Source organism: Aquarana catesbeiana, linkage group LG09 (assembly GCF_042186555.1).
Source record: "Aquarana catesbeiana isolate 2022-GZ linkage group LG09, ASM4218655v1, whole genome shotgun sequence".
In the NCBI taxonomy this organism is placed as follows: domain Eukaryota; kingdom Metazoa; phylum Chordata; class Amphibia; order Anura; family Ranidae; genus Aquarana; species Aquarana catesbeiana.
The window spans coordinates 293,947,114-293,969,645 of record NC_133332.1 but is presented as its reverse complement, the minus strand read 5'-3'; the positions used below and the strand labels follow the sequence as shown (position 1 = coordinate 293,969,645).

At 43.7% G+C, this 22,532-nt stretch overlaps 1 protein-coding gene across 1 annotated transcript in view; it reads left to right on the top strand.

Annotated features, from left to right (window-relative positions):
* Nucleotides 1-22,532, top strand: part of AK1 (adenylate kinase 1) — a 176,006-nt gene that overhangs the window by 10,581 nt on the left and 142,893 nt on the right. The window contains exons 2-4 of the mRNA XM_073600458.1: nt 513-690; nt 11,677-11,835; nt 16,435-16,607. Coding sequence (XP_073456559.1) covers nt 513-690; nt 11,677-11,835; nt 16,435-16,607 — 510 coding nt within the window. The remainder of the gene's footprint in view (nt 1-512; nt 691-11,676; nt 11,836-16,434; nt 16,608-22,532) is intronic.

Here is a 22,532-nt window from a genome sequence, read left to right as displayed (position 1 = left end):
TAGCAACCAGCTATATACAGAAAAAGAAAGAAAAAAAAAACAACGCAAAATGCATGAAAACTGCATGCAAAAACGCAACAAAAATGCGGGTTTAAAAATGCAAAATGTACCTGAAACCTAGACCTAAAGGGCAAAACAGTTCCCATTTATGTGTTTCATCTGTGCCATCATTCATCATTAGCCATTTGCCTGGAGTTCAGCTGTAGGATTTCAGTCTTTAAAGGGAACCTGTCACCAACAAAAGCATGTGGACATAAAAGAGGTCACAAATTAACGCATTTCGGTAGAGCGTGCAAGTGCGACTGTTGCAACATATTAGATTTGCCCTGGGCTTTGTCAGCCATATATAGACACAGAACAATGTAATGGCTGGCAAAGTCAAGCAGTTTCGATACAGCAAAGGTGTTTGGAGCTAAAAATAAAAAGCTCATAGATTTTCCACTGCAATGATAACATCAAACTGTAAAATCATTTCTGATATATCTGTAATGTATTTTATATCTTCTCCTCAGAGCCTGCTTACAGGCCTTATGTACTATCGACCTGAAGACCCCATTAATTACCTAGAGTTGTGTCTGCAAAAGGTTCGAGATTTAGGAGGACCCGAAAAGGTGCAGTGGGACACATTCCTGAGTCGCACATTACCTCCGATCAATGGAGGCCAGGGAAAGAAGAACACACACAAATCCGGTGAGTATTGGCAACATGGCAAAGGATTCACTGATGTAGCTAATGAGGTAGAGGAGGTGACAACTTCTGCTGAACCTATGACCTCCATGGTGCACCTGCAATCGTGATTCAAGAATACCCGTCCCTGTGCCCAATGTGTTTATGTGCTAGAAGAGGTTTTCACACTCACAAGGAGCTGAACTGGGTGGACTTGTGTCTTTTTTCAACCAGACTATGTAACAAGGTTATTGTGTGAATAATGTGTGTAAATGATGGAAATTCTAATGAGGAACTCCAGGTTTGTAAGATCTCAATTGGTATAAAGAATGATGTAGACATCTTCAGCTGCAATGATAGGGTAGGATTGCCTGGTCATAGTTTGTAAAGGAACTAGCAAAAGTGTACGCGTTCATGAAATGGTGTTTAGTCCAATAGGTATGAATCAGTTTTGATAGGAGTAAAATCTGTTAGTAAAGCTCAGACTTGATGTTTCAGTCAAAATTGGAAATCGAAATGCTGTGAGTGGTGTGATAAGGAAAGGGGAAGGGTAGGTACAGTGCCTTGAAAAAATATTCATACCCTTTGAAATTTTCACATTTTGTCGTGTTACAACAAAAAAAGTAAATGTCTTTTATTGGGATTTTATGTGATAGACCAACGCAAAGTGGCACATAATTGTGAAGTGGAAGCTGCAAGTCTTTTTGGGGATGTCTCTACCAGCTTTGCACATCTAGAGAGTGACATTTTTGCCCATTCTTCTTTGCAAAATAGCTCAAGCTCTGTCAGATTGGATGGAGGGCGTCTGAACAGATATTTTTAAGTCTTGCCACAGAATCTCAACTTATTTTAGGTCTGGACTTTGACTGGGCCATTCTAACACATGACTATGCTTTGATCTAAACCATTCCATTATAGCTCTGGCTGTATGTTTAGGGTCGTTGTCCTGCTGGAAGGTGAACCTCCGCCCCAGCCTCAAGTCTTTTGCAGACTCTAACAGGTTTTCTTCTAAGATTTTTTAACGCATACTGTTAGACAGGTTTATTCGCTTGTCTGCGAGCTGGTGGTAAGTAGGCTTTGGTTTTTTCCTGGGCATTCCCCAGGCTTTAGTTGATACCTGTTTTAGCCCTCCAATGCCGCTTACTGCAATAGCAAGCTATAGATGAGGGTGGTGGCAAGTTTTTTATATCATGATGGTGTTTGTATTGGTCCAGCAACGCACCAACACCTTTGCAGCCATTATGCTATTTGCTGGGCGTTTGGTGTGCTCCTGTACCTTTAAGAAGGGATGGGCTCCCCTTCAGTCCACCTGCCCTCATTTATCCATCAGAATGCATGTGCCTCCACTGTGGGGACACTCATATTTTAGTGTTAGGACCACAGATACCAGGGTGCTGTGACGTGGCTCTGTGGCTCAGACATGCGTTTGCAAATGCGTGCGGACTAAACCCCTGTTTTTAACGCATACTGTTAGACAGGTTTATTCGCTTGTCTACGAGCTGGTGGTAAGTAGGCTTTGGTTTTTTCCTGGGCATTCCCCAGGCTTTTGTTGTTTCTTCTAAGATTGCCCTGTATCTGGCTCCATCCAACTTCCCATCAACTCTGAGCAGCTTCCCTGTCCCTGCTGAAGAAAAACATTGCCACAACATGATGCTGCCACCAAGTTTCACGGTGGGGATAGTGTGTTCAGGGTGATGTGCAGTTTTAATTTTCTGCCACACATAGCATTTTGCTTTTAGGCCAAAGTGTTCAATTTTGGTCTCATCTGACCAGAGCACATTCTTCCGCATGTTGGCTGTGTCCCTCACATGGCTTCTCACAAAGTGCAAACGGGACTTCTTATGGATTTCTTTCACCAATGGCTTTCTTCTTGCCGATCTTCGATAAAGGCCAGATTTGTGGAGTGTACGACTAACAGTTGTCGTGTGGACAGATTCTCCCACCTGAGCTGGGGCTCTCTGCACCACCTCCAGAGTTACCATGGGCCTCTTGGCTGCTTCTCTAATTAATGCTCTCCCTGCCCGGCCTGTCCGTTTAGGTGGACGGCCATATCTTGGTGGGTTTGCAGTTGTGCCATACTCCTTTTTGGATGATGGATTGAACAGTGCTCTTGGAGATGTTCAAAACTTGGGATATATTTTCTATAACCTAACCCTGCTTTAAACTTCTCCACAACCTTATCCCTGACCTGTCTGGTGCGCTCCTTGGCCTTCCTGATGCCGTTTGTTCACTAAGGTTTTCTAACAGACCTCTGAGGGCTTCACAGAAAAGCTGTATTTATACTGAGATTAAATTACACAGGTGGACTTGTGAAAAAAAATTGAAAACCATTTATCATTTTCCTTCCACTTCACAGTTATGTGCCACTTTGTGTCCGTCTGTCACATAAAATACATTCACGTTTTTGGTTGTAACATGTCAAAATGTGGAAAATTTCAAGGGGTATGAAAACTTTTTCAAGGCACTGTACGTCAGAGTCATAATTCTTTGGCATTTTGTGAATAAGCCCACAGAACCTGCAGACCAACAGATATTCCCGGTTTTGGTTCAAGTGAAAATACAGAAAATACCAAAGTCAAAAGCATGGCTGAGGGTCAAATGCCAGAAGAGGTACTAGGTTGTCAAACAGTACACGTCAAAGATATGTGAAGACTTGTATGTCAAAGATATGTCAGACTTTATAAAGAATGCAACAAGAAATGTAAGGGAGCAAAAAAAATCCCAAGAAATTCTTTAAGTATGTAAACAGTAAAAAAGGGAGGACAGACCATATTGGCCCCATAAAGAATGAGGAAGGACAGCTGGTTACAAAGGATGGGGAGATGGCGAAGGTATTGAATTTATTCTTCTCCTCAGTCTTCACGAGCGAATCGGGGGGCTTCAGTAACCAAAACTGAAGTGTTTATCCTCATGACACAACACAGGAAGCACCTCCATGGTAAACAGAGGACAGAATTAAAATTAGACTTGGGAAACTTAACATTAATAAACCACTGGGAACAGAAGGCTTGCATCCGAGGGTACTTAGGGAACTTAGTCAAGTGATTGCCAGACCGTTGTTCCTAATTTTTACAGATAGTCTACTGACTGGAATGGTACCAGCTGATTGGAGAAAAGCCAATGTAGCACCAATATTTGAAAAGGGCCCAAAATACATCCCTGGGAATTTCAGACCAGTTAGCCTAACATCAATAGTATGTAAACTCTTGGAGGGGATGATAAGGGACTATATACAAGATTTTAGTAATAAGAACAGTATCATTAATCAGCATGGATTCATGAAGAATCATTCTTGCCAAACCAATCTATTAACCTTCTATGAGGAGGTGAGTTGCCATCTAGATAAAGGAAGGCCCGTAGACGTGGTGTATCTGGATTTTGCAAAAGCATTTGACACAGTTCCCCACAACAGTTTACTGTACAAAATAAGGTCCGTTGGCATGGACCATAGGGTGAGTACATGGATTGAAAACTGGCTACAAGGGTGAGTTCAGAGGGTGGTGATAAATGGTGAGTACTCAGAATGGTCAGGGGTGGGTAGTGGGGTTCCCCAGGGTTCTGTGCTGGGACCAGTCCTATTTAATTTGTTCATAAACGACCTGGAGGATGGGATAAACAGTTCAATCTCTGTATTTGCAGACGATGCTAAGCTAAGCAGGGCAATAACTTCTCCGCAGGACGTGGAAACCTTGCAAAAAGGCCTGAACAAATTAATGGGGTGGGAAACTACATGGCAAATGAGGTTCAATGTAGAAAAATGTAAACTAATGCATTCAGGTGGCAAAAATAATAATGCAATCTATACACTGGGGGGAGAACCTCTGGGGGAATCTAGGATGGAAAAGGACCTAGGGGTCCTAGTAGATGATAAGCTCAGCAATGGCATGCAGTGCCAAGCTGCTGCTAACAAAGCAAACAGAATATTGGCATGCATTAAAAAGGGGATCAACTCCAGAGATAAAACAATAATTCTCCCACTCTACAAGACTCTGGTCTGGCCGCACCTGGAGTATGCTGTCCAGTTCTGGGCACCAGTCCTCAGGAAGGATGTACTGGAAATGGAGCGAGTACAAAGAAGGGCAACAAAGCTAATAAAGGGTCTGGAGGATATTAGTTATGAGGAAAGGTTGTGAGCACTGAACTTATTCTCTCTGGAGAAGAGATGCTTGAGAGGGGATATGATTTCAATATACAAATACCGTACTGGTGACCCCACAATAGGGATAAAACTTTTTCGCAGAAGAGAGTTTAACAAGACTCGTTAAACCACTCATTTAAATTAGAAGAAAAGAGGTTTAACCTTAAACTACGTAGAGGGTTCTTTACTGTAAGAGTGGCAAGGATGTGGAATTCCCTTCCACAGGCGGTGGTCTCAGCGGGGAGCATTGATAGCTTCAAGAAACTATTAGATAAGCACCTGAATGACCGCAACATACAGGGATATACAATGTAATACTGACATATAATCACACACATAGGTTGGACTTGATGGACTTGTGTCTTTTTTCAACCTCACCTACTATGTGATCCATCCAAAATAAAACATTGTAAAGCTGGCCATACATTGATTGAAAGATAGCTGGTTAAGCGCGGACTGGCCAAATTTTGATCCATGTATGGGCACTGTGGTTATACTTGCGATCGTCTTCTGTACAACCAGACTGTCGGATTTCCCCACTCGGATCAGCACCGCAGGCTATAGCTAGCAGCACTGATCAGTGTATTCTAGTGGTAGGGAAGATTACCGGAATGCCAAGAATATGGCCAGCTTAAAGAGGAAGTAAACCCTGATGGGTTTTACTTCCTCTTTTTCCCCTGCAAAGTAAAAGCACAATGGGCTAGTATGCATCGCATTCTAGCGCAATATGTTGCACTTACCTACAAACGAAGCCCACAATGTCCCTGCTGGTGGCCACATCCATCTCCACCCCTTTTTCTTCCGGGGCCGTGGACTCCGGCTCTGTGACTGGCTGGAGTCGCGTTTCGTCACTCCCGCGCGTGCATGCGGGAGCTGGCAGTCACGGCACGGGCCCTTTAGAAACGGAACAATCGTTCCCTTTCTTCAGTGCGCATGCGCCGATGACGTCGGCACAAGCGTATATGGTAAATATCTCCTAAACCGTGGAGGTTTAGGAGATATTTCCAGTACCTACAGGTAAGCCTTATTATAGGCTTACCTGTAGGTAAAAGTGGTGTAACTAGGTTTACAACCACTTTAAAGTAGAACTAAAGGCAAAACTTTATCTTTCATTTTGGATAGAGTAAGGGAGGGTTATAACCCCTGTCAGTTTTATTTTGCCATCTGTGTCCCATTGGGGAGAATTCCCTTTCTGTCCCATAGTCAAACAGGAAGTGAGAAGAAATCCCTGCAAATTATGGCAATTCCATCAGGGTCCTTCAGATCACCAGAACTAGTGTCCCCAATGAAATATTTTTGCTCTATTCTTTTTTGGGGACAACACAAAATGTGGGATTTTCTTTTCATTTCGCTTTCAATGATAATGGTAAGCAGGACAAATCCAGAGGATGAATCTCCCTAATGGGAGCACAGACAGCAAGAAAAACTGACAGGGAATCTAATCCCTCTCCACTCTATCCAAAAAAAAAAAAAGTTTAGTTACACTTTACAAGTTGCGTCATGAGTGGGTAGGCAAAGATTCACCAACATCTGATAGTGTCTGGTCTTTACCATAGCTCCCGATGGTTTGAGATGGAGTCCTGCGGCTTGCACCCCATGGCAGTGGCTCTCACTTGTGGCACGAAAGAGACAGACAGTAGAGCTAATAGGATTTGATGTTTCAATCCCTACGATAGCTTGGCACTCATGTTGGTATTGGTGTGGTAAAAAGAGTGAGGGTAAGTATATCATCAGGGTCATCCAGTTGGGCACCCTCCTTTAGTAACATTTTGTTGATAAGCTCACCATTTCTCCAGAGGGTTTATTTGTGGAGTATACCTGATGTTAATACTGTGATAATTAGTATATAAATGTAGCACCCTGATGTTTAGGCAGGGTTGCTAGTAAATGTATTTGCCAAGTGATAGTTGCCTTGGCCAATTGGTAGGAGGTCAATTGATTCCACCCTAATTCTGGAATTGCTGCACTTCTCTCTTCTGTCACTAGATGGCCAGGTATCTGATAGCTTTCGATAAGACAAGTGCATTGCAAGGACAGATTAGGAATGAATGGGGTGTCTCAACCAAAGGGCAGGGATTTTTCTTAGGTCCCTTGGCCTGCTGGGAGAGCCAATTTATTTGGGTGAGGTCAGGTGATCAGGGTTCTGTGCCACCTGGACAGCTGTCTGGGTGGACATGTGTTGTGCTGCCCCAGGCTACTAGGCCAGAGCCTGAGGCTTATCCTGGGGACATCTGGCTGCTAGGTTGTCTGAGGGCCTATCCAGAAGCAAGAGAGCAGCGCAGGATTGGGATTGCGGTTTGCAGCCCAACCAGAAGTGACGATTCTGCCGGCTGGAGAACCTGTCGTGGTCGGAGGTAGGGGGGAAGCTGTCGCCAATAAGGGACCATCCACCTTACTACCAGGAACCACAGTGAGTAGCTGAAGCAAGTACCAGAGCAATATTCTCACCAACCGGGGACGGTGAAGAATTGGGAAACTTCAGCATATGTCAAGCTAGGGACCCAGCCAGCGGAGGTGACGCTTGCAGAGCAATATTGTGTGCCAAGCCAGGGACCAAGCAGGCTAGTGGGGTGGCGCTTGAGGAATATCAGTGAGTGCCAAGCTAGAGACCCAGCGGGGACGTGGGGGTGACACTTGAGGAGAATACTGAATGAGAAGAGTGGAAGAGCTCAGGGGATCCAGTGGCAGTGGATCAGCAAGTTTAGTGAAAGACTGGGAGCTCAGTTGAGTGAAGATCTACAATAGGAAATTGTAGAAGTGAAGAAGTTCATTACAACCTTTGTTAGAAACTGTTTCAAGATTGTTGCCATAGGAGACAGCGGTCCTACTCATGCCGATGTGGTGTCTAGCTGGATGCCTTTCCCTGCATGGCTGTCTACCTATAGAAGTCTGATAACCCCTTCCCGCCGACCGTACGCACATATGCGTACTCGGCTTTCCGGGGTTATACCGGGATGATGCCCGCAGCTGCAGGCATCATCCCGGTACCGTTGTTTTCAGCGGGCGATCGGCTACCCGAGTATAACAAACGATGCGGCTAAAAGCCGCTCGGTTGTTATACCGGAGGAGCGGGAGGGGACATCCCCCCCTCCCGCCGCCTCCCGCCGCTGTTACCGGGCCTCCCGTGCGATCGGGAGGCCCGGCTGGGGGCGGGCTGGAACGAAGCTGTGAGCGGCTTCGTTCCAGCCTTCTTGTTGTGACGTCACTTCCCGTTTACTCGGCTGCCAATGGCGCCGAATTTAAAAAAATACACAGTATTCAGAATCGCCGTTTTCGGCGATCTGAATACTTTGAAGTGTAAAGGAGGGATGGGGGGTCTTTTAGACCCCCCATCCCTCCATAAAGAGTACCTGTCACCACCTATTACTGTCACAAGGGATGTTTACATTGCTTGTGACAGCAATAAAAGTAAAAAAAAAAAAAAAATTTTTAAACACAATTTATAAAAGTACAAAAATAAATAAAATAAATAAAAAAAAAAAAAAAAAAAATTTTTAAAGTGCCCCTGTCCCCGCGAGCTCGCGCAGCGAAGAAAACGCATACGGAAGTCGCGCCCGCATATGTAAACGGTGCTCAAACCACACATGTGAGGTATCGCAGCGATCGTCACAGCGAGAGCAATAATTCTAGCCCTAGACCTCCTCTGTAGCTCAAACCTGGTAACCGTAAAAATTTTTTAAAGCGTTGCCTATGGAAATTCATAGGTACCGTAGTTCGTCGCCATTCCACGAGTGCGTGCAATTATAAAGGGTGACATGTTTGGTATCTATTTACTCGGCGTAACATCATCTTTCACATTATACAAAAAAATTGGGGTAACTTTACTGTTTGGATTTTTTAAAATTCATGAAAGTGTCACTTTTCCAAAAATTTACGTTTAAAACACCGCTGCACAAATACCGTGTGATAAAAAATATTGCAACAATCGCCATTTTATTCTCTAGATTCTCTTCTAAAAAATATATATAATGTTTGGGGGTTCTAAGTAATTTTCTAGCAAAAAATACGGATTTAACTTGTAAACACCAAATTTCAAAAATAGGCTTAGTCATGAAAGGGATAAATTAACATTGCAACTACTAAAGGGTGTCCTGACCCTAATCATCTCTCCCACAGTTCTGTTTAAGAGATAATACATCTCTTTGCATTCAAGAAGTGTCTGGTGCCCATGAATCTATCTTTCATCACACCCACCATGCCTCGTAACCCACTCTACACAGAAGGGTGTCAGCTGTCCCTGGCTCTGGAGATCAACCTTTAGGCCTGGAGAGGCCTGGGGCTTGGCTACATAAAGTATATAATTATATAACAAAATATTATTAATATATATTTTTTTATATTTCTAGGTACATAATGTCTAGCACAGCCTGGACAGGTGTGCAGTATGCAAAGAACTACATAGCATACAGAATGTAGCTGTCTGGACTTATGTCACACCCAGCACAGCCTGAATGGGCATACTTTTTCTAGCATCATAGTAGACATTGAGCTCTCTGTCTGCAGCACACATCACACTAAACTCTGTCTAATGAGAGTGTATGGGTGGAGGGACCACTTAAGCGGCCCATAGATGATTCAATTTTTTACCTTTCACCATGGGTCAGTGTTTATGTTGAAATACCTCCCACAGTGCTATTGTGTTCTGGGGGGATGTGGGGAGCCTTCCCAGCCAGCAGAGCACAATGATTACTGCTAGTGGCTATAGCCACCAGCTGTAATCGCATGTAAAAAAAAAATCTCACAGGCTAGTTGCACTTAAGTTGATTGATGGATCAGCTTTGGTACAATAATGCTATGTACACACAATAGGATTTTCCGACAACAAAACTGTGGATTTATTTCCGACAGATGCTGGCTGATACTTGTCTTGCATACACACGGTCGCACAAATGTTGTCGGAATTTCCGAACGTCAAGAACGCGGTGACGTACAACACATATGACGAGCCGAGAAAAATGAAGTTCAATAGCCAGTGCGGCTCTTCTGCTCGATTCCGAGCATGCGTGGATTTTTGTGCATCGGAATTGAGTACACAGGGTCGGAATTTCCAACAACGGATTTTGTTGTTGGAAAATTGGAGAACCAGCTCTCAAATTTTTGTTGTTGGAAATTTCCGACAACAAATGTCCGATAGAGCCTACACACGGTCGGAATTTCCGACAACAAGCTCACCTCACATCGAACATTTGTTGTCGGAAAATCCGACCCGTGTGTAAATGGCATTAGCCTGCCCATAGATGGATCGAATCTCAGCTGGTCCCTATTGAACCGGCTAAATTTTGATCCACATGTTGCTGGCTTTATTCTCTTTCTGGTTTTCTCCTTTAAAATGTTATGGGATGGGATTAAAAAAAACTCCACCATCTGAGTCTTGGTTTTAAACAGGGACTAGAAAAAGTTTACCTACACTCATTAAAAAAAGTAAACCATCAGAAGTCCGAATGTAGAACTAACCTATGGTAGGAATAGGAAAAACATCTGTTTAACAATACCATGTTGATTAGCAGTATGAAGTTTAAAGTACAGCATAACAATTAGACTGGACCCATATGGAATGTACTGAAGACATGCAAAATGGGGTCGCATGGAGACATTCTCAACCAGGGTTCCTGCAGAGGTTGTTAGGGGTTCTGTGAGCTGCAGCTGATTGATCTCCCATCTGATGGTACCTCCATAGTTCCACATGATAGAGCCAGCTTCATGCCACCAATGATCTTTTTAGCGGTCTCTTATGCCCCGTACACACAAGCGGAATTTAAATCTTGGATGGTTTTTCCGACGGAATTCCGCTCAAGCTTGGCTTGCATACACACGGTCACACAAGTTCTCTGAACTTTCGACCGTCAAGAACGCGGTGATGTACAACACTACGACGAGCCAAGAAAATGAAGTTCAATGCTTCCGAGCATGCATCGAATTGTTTCCGAGCATGCGTGATTTTTTGCGCATCCGAATTGCATACAGACTAACGCATTTTCGGATAGGAACGTTTTCCGACCGAAAAATAAAAAACCTGCTCTCAATCTTTTGCTGGCTGAAATTCTGCCAGCAAAAGTCCGATGGAGCATACACACGGTCGCAATTTCCGTCTAAAAGCTCTCATCAGACTTTTGCTGGCGGAATTTCCGCTCGTGTGTACGCGGCATAAGGATGGCATTCTGACTGCCACTGTATGCTGGGAATTCTTCCCACTGGCCACCAATATAAGAGGCATTCTCCAATGACCCACTAAAATAATTTTAGGAAAAGGTTGCCCCAGCGTTTGTCACATCCAGCACAGTGCACAGATAAAGTAACACATAGCGCAGCCAGAATGTGAGCACATTTGAACACACAATCGGAAATTCGGCCAGCAAAAAACGATGAGAGCTTTTGGTCAGAAAATGCGACCGTGTGTATGCTCTATCGGACTTTTGCCGGCGGAATTCCTGCAAGCAAAAGATTGAGAGCAGGTTCTCAATTTTTCGTTCGGAAAAAGTTCCTATCCGAAAATGCGATCGTCTGTACAAATTCCGACGCGCAAAATTCCTACGCATGCTCGGAAACAATTCGACGCATGCTCGGAAGCACTGAACTTCATTTTCTCGGCTTGTCGTAGTGTTGTACATCACCGTGTTCTCGACAGTCGAAAGTTCAGAGAACTTTTGTCTGACTGTGTGCAAGACAAGCTTGAGAGGAATTCCGCTCCTGTGTACGCGGCATAAGAGAGCTCTCTGTCTGCAGCACACATCACAATAAAGCTTTGTGAGAGAGTATAGGTATGTGGCCACAGTTGTCTGTATATTGTCACGAATTTACTGTTTTTTACTATAGCTAGCAATACATATCATTCATTTTGGAATAATTACTATTTTTCATGTCTATCTTTCCAGAGGGATCCCAACATATGCGCCGCTATGAGCGTCTTCCCCCCATCCAATCTCAGTTCTCCATCGACAGTGATTCGGATATGACAGAATCTTCTGGGCTTATTCAGGAATATGACGTGTTTGATCCAAACAGGGAGAGGCCCAAAATCATTTTTGTCATTGGTGAGTTGTTCTTTTCGGCGGCCATTTTGGTACTGGCCTGATTGACTCAGTTTAAGTGATGCTGTGTTCATTATAGGGATTCCTCTTTTATTTTGTATGCCTCATACAGCGTCTGTGTTTGTCCCAGCCCCTCTAACACCCTATATACAGTACGTTCCCTTATTTATACAAAGCTACAGGCTAGGAGCAAAGATGGATTTCAAATGCATACAACAGATGGTTGACAATGTCTGTACAGATCCATGTTACACTCCGGGGTCTTCTAGTGTAATAAAACATTACATGCTATATACCAGTGGCCAAAATTTGGGACGCTTCTGTAGGATTTGTCTAATTTGGAGTTATATATTGACTCTAAAAAGTGCAGAAACTCATCATGACATACATCATTTTATCCTGAATTTAATGCTGAATACTATTTCATTTTATTTATATTTATTTCTATGTATATGTACTATTTAACCACTTCCGGACCGCCCGCCGTCGTTATACGTCGGTACTTTGAAGAGCGGTATCGTTATGGCAGCAGCTAGCTGCCATAACTCTAGTATCCTCTTCTTCAGCGGGTGGTCCGCTTTCAGATAAAATTGGTCTCTGTGCCGGATTCGCCGCAAGATCACTTTTATCGGTGGCGGGAGAGGGCCCCCCCCCTCCCTCCGCTGCTTATCGGAGCCATCGGCAGCGGCGGAGGCAATTGGATCTTCTCTCTTGTGTGACATGGAGACGAGTGAGGGGAAGATGGCCCCCACCCGTCTCCATATCATTGCAGGGCGGAAGCGACGTCAAAACCTCACTTCCGCCCTTAGCTCTTAAAGGGCCTTTTTTTTTTTTAATGCATTTTTGTGTAAATATGAGATCTGAGGTCTTTTTGACCCCAGCAGTGTTAATTTAGTCGACTAAAACAACTAAAAAATTTTAGTCGACTAAATGAATACTATTTTAGTCGACTAAAACAATTGAGATGACTAAAATATTACTAAAACTAAAAGCCATTTGAGTCAAAAGACTATGACTAAAACTAAATTGCAATTACTGAAATGTACTGGCGATTTTAGTCGACTAAAACGTGGGACATTTTAGTCGACTAAAATGTACTGGAGATTTAGTCGACTAAATACGACTAAAACTAAAACAATTGCAGAAGACTAAAATGGAACTAAAACTAAAATGCCATTTTAGTCCTAAAGACTAAAATTAACACTGGGCCCCAGATCTCATATTTAAGAGGTCCTGTCATGCTTATTTTTCTATTACAAGGGATGTTTAAATTCCTTGTAATAGGAATAAAAGTGGCAATTTTTTTCTTAAAGAACAATGTTAAAAATAAAAAATAAAAGGTAAAAAATAAGAAAAAAAAAAAATTTTTAAAAGCGCCCCATCCCGACGAGCTTGCGCGCAGAAGCGAATGCATATGTGAGTAGCGCCCGCATCTGAAAATGGTGTTCAAACCACACATGTGTGGTATCGCCTCGATCGGTAGAGTGAGAGCAATAATTCTAGCCCTAGACCTCCTCTAACTCAAAACATGCAACCTGTAGAATTTTTTTAAACGTCGCCCATGGAGATTTTTAAGGGTAAAAGTTTGTTGCCATTTTTGAAGGGCACAATTTTGAAGCGTGACATGTTGGGTATCAATTTACTCATGAAGCAAAAGATTGCTGCTCCAATCTCTCAAATCTGTAACAAGACACCCACCCTAGTAGAACTCACAGGTGCTGGCTTCTGCACAAGCTTGAGAAAAGAAAAGGATCCTGGACAGCCACAATAGGGCGTGAAACGCGTTAGTTATTTTTCCTGTACATGAAGACTGCATTTGGATTTTACTTTTTCAGATCAATAAAGATGCCTTCTATGGTGTGCTGCCGTCCAGGATCCTTTTCTTTTATCAATTTACTTGGCATAACATTATCTTTTACAATATAAAAAAAAATTGGGCTAACTTAACTGTTGTCTTATTTTTTAATTAAAAAAAGTGTATTTTTTACAAGAAAAGAACGCTTGTAAGACCGCTGCGCAAATACGGTGTCACAGAAAGTATTGTAACAACCGCCATTTTATTCTCCAGGGTGTTAGGAAAAAAATGTATAATGTTTGGGAGTTTTAAGTAATTTTCTAGCAAAAAAAAAACTGTTTTTAATTTGTAAACAACAAATCTCAGAAAGAGGCTCAGTCCTTAAGAGGTTAATATGCCATTTAATATTATTTGAAACGATTTAATACTATTTAAAATGAAATCTATTCTAACGGAAATTATACATGCTTTTATTTACAAAAACCTCAATATTCTGGTATAGAATGTACTACATTTTTAGGTTGTTCTGGTGTAATATTATACCAGAACTTCATTATAGATTCTATGGGTACTTGTTTGTTTTTTTGGTCTCTCTTTTCCAAAACCACGTTTTAGCTTTGCCCAGAGGTTTTCATTGGGGTTTAGGTCTGGCCTGTTTCCTGACCAGTCAATAACATTAAAGAATAAGGAAGAGCTATCTACTAACCAAGCTTTACATGTTGATAAACAAGCAAAGTGCAGCGCTATAAGTATAAATGTGACATAAAAAAATATATGGTCCCACCAAGTGACATAACATCAATCAGTAGATATAAATAAGATCAATCAATGATAAACAAGGAACTTAGATCACAGATGCATGTGAAAAAGTATATGAGAAAAAATCCAAAAAAAAACATAACCATTAAGGAGAGGAGAGATGTGATATGGAGTGTTAATAGATAATCCACCAAGGAGTGTGTGAGTAGAGTCTGCTTACCTGACGGCGATGACTGCTATTACGGCAGTCTCGCCCAGCATAGGGATTATGGTCTCCCAAAACCACAGGTGCAGAGCGGGACCAGTAGCTTTAGCAATCGATCATAACCGGAAATAGAAAGCAAAACACATCCATAGCGCAATAACGTATGATAAAAGGTTTTATTAGATTAAAGGAATTGCACTTACAATTTGGTAGAAAAAATGTAGCATGAGAGGTATTTAGACACAGCAGCGATGTCTCCGTGTACCGCGATTCACTTCCTGTACTGCAAAGCCCGTCCGAGAACGTGATGACATCACCGTCGTAGGCACTTTGCTTGTTTACCATACTTTAGGAGTCAGATACTGGACTTTTTTAGGTGCTGGCAGCTTTTTCCTCCCACATTTGTTTTTTGTTTCTTTAGATCTGAGCGCAGATTTGACTCTAGTTTGGGTTTATAGATATTTTATAAGCTTTACATGTTGCCTTCCCACTGCCTTTACCAATGCTGTATACCATCTGTAATAGATATAGAATTGGAAATACTTCTTAATCTTTTTTTCCTAGAGGGGGGGGGTCACATGACCTCACATCTCTGGTTCCTGATTGGCTTGATGAGAGCAGTAACTTCACCCCACTGGTGTCAGTACGCTGGGGTTTGTCAGAGTCTCCTCCCACCAGATGCTGCTCTGTGGTCACGTGACCAATAGGAAACAGTATAATAACAAGACTCTATTGGTAGTCATGGACTTTTTGTGGACTATATAGAGACAAACTGAGTATCATAAAAACAGTTCTTTATTACATCTCATTAAAACAATACAGCACGTGTTAAAATACTCTTTGCTTAGAGGTTCACATCATGTACAGATTCCAACATAATTCACATGTAGACTCGACACGTTTTGGGAAGTCGTCTTCAGGAGCACATGTGAAAGAGTCAATACACTGGAACCCACAGTTGGTCTTTAAATAGGGGTAAAAAAACAATGAAATCTGCTGGAATTCTCATCATGTAAACATTTCCCATGGAGGTATATCCTGATACACTAAGGTGGAGGCCACTATCTCTCAGGTAAAGACACCTGCATATAGCCAAGGGTCAGAAGATGATCCAACGAGCACAATCTTTCAATTGGTGCCCAAAATCAAGCAATATAAGAGTGATTCAGCGTCAATAATTAAAGGCCAATATGTCAGGATGGTAATCAAGACTTGTGTGTCCTAATAGTAACAGGAGCTCTCAGTCCATGCTATCAATAAAAATCAAAGGAACAGATCTATAGGCCCTGTGCTTTCCACATCATTCCAGCATTGACCAATAAGAAACAGATTACAAATCTAAATATTACACACGGTGCGCAGCATTACTAAAGGAAATGGGCTGACAACATTGAAAGCTTGGTTAGTAGATAGCCTTTCCATATTCTTTAATAGAATGGGATTAAAAAAAAACTGTCCTTTACAGCCTTGGCTGTAACAGTTGAAAAATTGTAAGGTAACCCTTGAGTGATGCAATTACAATATTGATTTTTGGGAGTGTTGACATGAAAAATATCCATTGAAGGGTCAGTGAAGACCATCTTCCAGAGTGTAGAACAGCATCAATGAAATATCCTATGAGCTGTATGATCTGGGGTTGTACGTCTAGTTATACTGTTGCCCGTATTCAACGTGTAGAAAGGATGCAAACTGCTAAAAAATACATGGAGACAATATCGCAAGCAACACTTTTTCCTTTTGCCATAAACTGATGACAGGATGAAATGTGATTGGTTGTAGCAAGTTATTCCTATCCTGTACCCTTCCCTCCCTCCTGATTTGCATGTGTCTTCTGGTATCACAGGTGGTCCAGGCAGCGGTAAAGGGACTCAGAGTACAAAGATGGCGTCTCATTTTGGCTTTGTCTGCATATCCGTGGGCGATATTCTACGCAAGCAGCTTATTCACCACGCCAGCAGTGACCGCAAGTGGGAGCTGATAGCTCAGATTATTTCTAAGGGGGAGCTTGCCCCTCAGGTAGGTGTCTGCTGTTTGGGATATAACTTCTAAAATATTATTTGTATGTAATGCAAGTTTCACATTTGTGCAAGGTGGCAGTGCACATACGTTGCCGCACGTTACTGAGTGTTGCAGCACGGCTGCCCAGTCATTTAAATTAGCTGCCTATGGTGCTTAAAGTGGTTGTAAACCTCAAACATGAAATATGAACAAAGCATAGCCCTCTATAGTGAGTAATTGTCTTACTCCAGAGCACTACAGTAAGTCATTTCGGTCTGTTGCTCTGTTCCTCTGCTATAATCATGAGTCACATCTGACCAGTGACGGCCCGTTATTTGGTGGATTACTTCTTAGCTCCCCTCTGCTGCTCATCACCAGAAGCCTCTTTGTTTCTTGCTGCCACCTCCAACTCCATTTCTGGCTGGTACGTGTGGTGATCAAAAGAGACCCTGAGGAAGGAAAGTATCCACAGTATCCCTTAAGGGGTGGAGCGGGTTGTCGGAGCCAAGAGGCACTGGGTTTTGGTGAAAAGGGGTAATACTAAATAATAAGCCTACTAAACCCCTACTCACCAGTCCACTTTTCTGAACCCAGTAACTAACACCAACCTCCTCTTCTGAATCCTGTTTTGGTGTTCCCCTATACACTTCTCCCCCTACCCATGGTCCAACATCGACCTCCTAGTCTGACCCACCTCCCCTCTCGTGAACCCTCTTTTGGTGTTCCCCGATACACTTCTGCCCCTACCCATGGTCCAACACCAACCTCCTCTTCTGCCCCCTCCTCTCCTGAACCCTGTTTTGGTGTTTTACCAAAGCACCTCCTGACTCCCAATTTCTTTCTCTCAGGGTGCACATACTTATCCTTTTTCTGTGTTCCCCCAACCACTTTGCCCTACCTTCTCCCCTTTTTGGTGCTCCCACACCCACGATGTTTCTTCTTCCCAATCCCTCCCCTGTTCTCCCCCTTTTCAAGGCTCCCCAACAATTCTAACTCCATCTCCCCTTTTTATCAGTCACTTTCCCTATCTATACTCCACCTCCCCTTACCCAACTCATACCACCCATTTTAACTGGCCTGCACTGGGCTAGATAGGCTATCCTTGGCACCCAATCAAGTCAGTACTTTCTCCCCCCACCTGAAATTCAGCATGCCACAGCAGGGATTTGAACTCACAACCTCATGATAACAGGTCAGGCACTTTACCCATTGCACCACCACTGGACATGTTTGCAAAGGCCTATAAAAAACAGCGCCATATCAGACATAGTAACTGTCTACTCTATACCAAGGGATTTTAATACACCCTAGATCTCGCCATAAAGAAGAGAAGTGCCACAGCCATATGCTCTACTGCAGGAAGACGGCGACAGTGGCCAGTCCACCATGTGGTCCTTGTTAGTATAGTGGTGAGTATCCCCGCCTGTCACGCGGGAGACCGGAATTTTATTCCCCGACGGGGAGATGAGTTTTCATTTTCAACACACACTACACAAGCTATGCTTAACTCAAGTCCTTTAAATGGTCTTTTAGGTGGGGCCTTATTGGTCTGGAAATTAATCTTCTGGCGACCCTGCTCAAAACACCAAGTCTAAAGGGTTTCTGTCCAGTGTCAAATTTGACACTACAGAAGGAGGACAGAGATGTTTTTTAAAGCATGTACGCAATTTTACGTTGGCGTATTCATTTCTCCCATTTCCTCTCATCCAGCTCCCTCTCTACCTCTGCACGGTCATTGGCACCATCCCAGGTTTGGCCCCAGAGACCTCGGTATGGCAGCGTCTAAGTTCCTGCCCCTTTGTTGGTCAAGTCTGGATGTAAAAGTGCTGCCAGATGGTCTAGGGAAAATTTAGTAGACCCTATGAGATGAAAAGAGACATCCCTACCCCCCCCAACCCCTTTTTGTTGTTGCTGTACCCACCCAGGCTTCACCCCCCCCCTTTCTGAACCCCTTATCTGTGTTCCCCCAACTACCTCCTCCTCTCCCCCCACTCTTGCTGAACCCTATTTCGGTGTTCCACCACACTGCTCTTCTCCCCAAACCCTTTCTTGATGTTTTCCTACCCACCCACCTATGCTCCACTTCCCCCCACCCTTCCTGAAGCCCTTTTAAGTGCTCGCCCACCTATCTCCAGTTTTGCTGTTCATCCCTTGTGATAGCAAAAAAGTTGATTCAAATTACATAAATAAAGACAAAGAAGCAGCGTATCTAATTTAAAAAAAACATTGTAGTGCAAACACACACGTAGGTCCAGCACGCATATGTTAACAGTAATCGCACCACACATCTGAGGTATCGCCGCAAACGTCAGACCGAGGGCACTAATAATCCAGTAATAATTCTAGCACCAGACCTCCAGTGTAACGTTAAACTGGCAGCCTGTAAAGAAGCATGCGAATGTTAACGCATGACATGGTAGGTATCTATTTAATCGGCGCAATATCATCTTTTATATTTTAGCCAGAAATTCGGGATTAGATTGGGTTTGATGAATGAAATGCATTAACGTGTATTGCAATAATAATTCTGCCACTGGACCTCCTGTGTAACTTTAAACTGGTAGCCTCTAAAGTTTTACCTATGGATAATTTAAAAACACCATTTTTTTTCTTCAGGGCCTTTGATAAAAAAAGATATGGTGTTTGGCGGTTCTAAGTAATTTTTATGCAAATGCTAATTTTTGCTTTCTTCATCTGCCCACACTGGGCTAGATAGGCGATCCTCTGCACCCAATCCCCCCATATTACTGAGTCCAAGCAATTCAATACCTTTTCCCAACTTCAAATTCAGCAGGTGGTTAAGGTTAGATAGGCTGCCTCAAAAACACATAAGGCCCCAGCATTTTCAGAAGCATCACAAGCACCTCGGATGGTGGTGCAAGTGTTAGAGCACCGGGCTTGTAACCAAAAAGTCACTAGTTTGAATCCCTGGACCGGTGTGTGCTAAGAATCTGGAAGAATGTAATTTGGATTTGCTGGAGTTCAGGCTCCAAAAAATGAGCAAGGGAACTGGCTAGTATGTGTGGCGATCAAAGGAGACCCTGAGGGAGGAAAGTATCCACAGTATCCCTTAAGGGGTGGAGCTGGTTGTTGGGGCCAAGAGGCCCTGGGTTTTGGTGAAAAGGAGTACTACTAAATAAGCCTACTAAACCCCTACTCACCAGTCCACTTTTCTGAACCCAGTAACTAGCACCAACCTCCTCTTCTGAATCCTGTTTTGGTGTTCCCCTATACACTTCCCCTACCCATGGTCCAACATCGACCTCCTCATCTGACCCACCTCCCCTCTCTGGAACACTCGTTTGGTGTTCCCCAATGCACTTCTCCCCCCTACCCATGGTCCAACACCAACCTCCTCTTCTGCCCCCTCCTCTCCTTAACCCTGTTTTGGTGTTTTACAAAGCACCTCCCAACTCCCAATTTCTTTCTCTCAGGGTGCACGTACTTATCCTTTTTCTGTGTTCACACAACCACTTTGCCCTTCCTCCTGCCCTTTTTGGTGCTCCCACACCCACCCGTGATGTTTCTTCTTCCCAATCCTTCCCTTGTTCTCCCCCTTTTCAAGACTCCCCAACAATTCTAACTCCATCTCCCCTTTTTATCAGTCACTTCCCCTATCTATACTTCACCTCCCCTTACCCAACTCATACCACCCATTTTACCTAGCCCACACTGGGCTAGATAGGCGATCCTTGGCACCCAATCAAGTCAATACCTTGTCCCCCCACCTGCAATTCAGCATGCCACAGCAGGGATTTGAACTCAGACCCTTACGATAACACATCAGGCGCTTTACCCTTTGCACCACCACTGGAAGTGTTTGCAAAGGTCTATAAAAAACAGGGCCATATCAGACATACTGTCTACTCTATACCAAGGGATTTTAATACACCCTAGATCTCTCCATAAAGAAGAGAAGAGCCACAGCCATATGCTCTGCTGCAGGAAGACGGCAACAGTGGCCAGGCCATCATGTGCTCCTCATTAGTATAGTGGTGAGTATCCCTGCCTGTCACATGGGAGACCGAGGTTCGAATCGCCGACGGGGAAATGAGTTTTCATTTTCAACATACACTACACGAGCTATGCTTAACTCAAGTCCTTTAAATGGTCTTTTAGGAGGGGCCTTATTGGTCTAGAAATTAATCTTCTGGCGAGCCCGCTCAAAACACCAAGTCTAAAGGGTTTCTGTCCAGTGTCAAATTTGACACTACAGAAGGAGGACAGAGATGCTTTAAAGCAATTTTACGCTGGCGTATTAGTTTCTCCCATTTTCAAATCTCTCAACCAGCTCCCTCTCTACCCCTGCATGGTCATTGGCACCATCCCAGGTTTGGCCCCAGAGACCTCGGTATGGCAGCGTCTAAGTTCCTGCCCCTTTGTTGATCAAGTCTGGATGTAAAAGTGCTGCCAGATGGTCTAGGTAAAATTTAGTAGACTAATAGGTCCTATGAGATGAAAAGGGACACATCTCTACCCCCCTCCAACCCGTTTTTGGTGTTGCCATACCCACCCAGGCTTCACCTCCCCATTTCTGAACCCCTTATCTGTGTTCCCCCAACTACCTCCTCTTCTCCCCCCACTCTTGCTGAACCCTATTTCGGGGTTCCCCCCACCCACCGCACTGCTCTTCCCCCCAAACCCTTTCTTGGCGTTTTCCTACCCACCCAGGGCCTTCTTTAAGGCAGGGAAAAAGGGGCAGCTGCCCTGGGCCCTGTCATTGTTGTGGGGCCCAAAGCAGCTGCCTCATACGTGCCAACATTCCCAGTTTAAATTCCCTCGTCCCTTGAGGTTTTAGTCTCATGCTGTGTCCTAATATCTCAGTGTGAAGTTCTGTTATTAATGCTGCCCAGCTCTGTCTTGTTGTTGTGTACAGATGACTCACCTGCAGACAATGTGTTTACATGTAGATACCTGCATTGATATGTAAATAGCATATATAAATAGTGTAAATAGAGGCAGACCGGCAGCATTCTATGTAAACAGAGGTGGTATTCATATGTATATCATGCCCCCCTGAGGTCGTATCCACCATCACCTATACTGAATGCTACCCACTGGGGAGATAAAGGGGCATGCTTGAAAGTCCTGTCTACAACTGTGGTCATTAAGCCTACCATCAGCCTGTTCTGCAAAGGTAAGCAAATTAGTGGGGGGAGGGTAGTGTGTGGTGTGCAGAGGTAGGCAGAGAAGGAATTATAGTTTGGGGTGCACAGGTGAGCAAGGTCCAGTCCATGGTGTGCAGCCAGCGAGGAGATGATGTGCTGTAACCTCTTGCAACCAATCAGTAAGCAGTAATGATGTGCAGTAACCAATCAGTGAGCAGTATTGATGTACAGTAATCTCTAGCAAGCAATCAACAAGCAGAAATCATGTGCTGTAACCTCTAGCAACTAATCAGTGAGCCGAAATGTTTGCTGTAACCTCTAGTAACCAGTCAGTGAGCGGTAATGATACACTGTAACCTCTGGCAACCAATTCCAATCACTGTCTGATCTGATTCAGTAAACTGATTTTGAGTGTAGCTGCTATTTATTGTATGTTTCAGAGCAGGTGGAGAGCAAAACTGCATGGGGGGGGCAAGAAAATTTTTGCCCAGGGTCCAATCAATATTAAAGACGGCCCTGCTCCAAGCAAATACAGAATTGAAATACATAAGCTGGTCAGCCAATCATATGATCCAGTCTTTCCTGCCAGACAGCAGAGCCAGCTTGGTGACCTCAATTTACTGCAGCTGAGAAACAAAGCTTGGACAGTGGACATGCTCCGGACTCGCTGACTGGACAGTGGAGGAGCAGCAACACATGAAGAGGTCATCACTCTGCTCTCCTATTCTTTAAGCAAGCGCCCAGTGATAGATTGACAAAACTATGGCAATAAAGTTGATTCTGAGTGGCTCCCATTGCTGGCCCTTTCCCTGCCAGCTTTGCTGTGGCTGGTGTA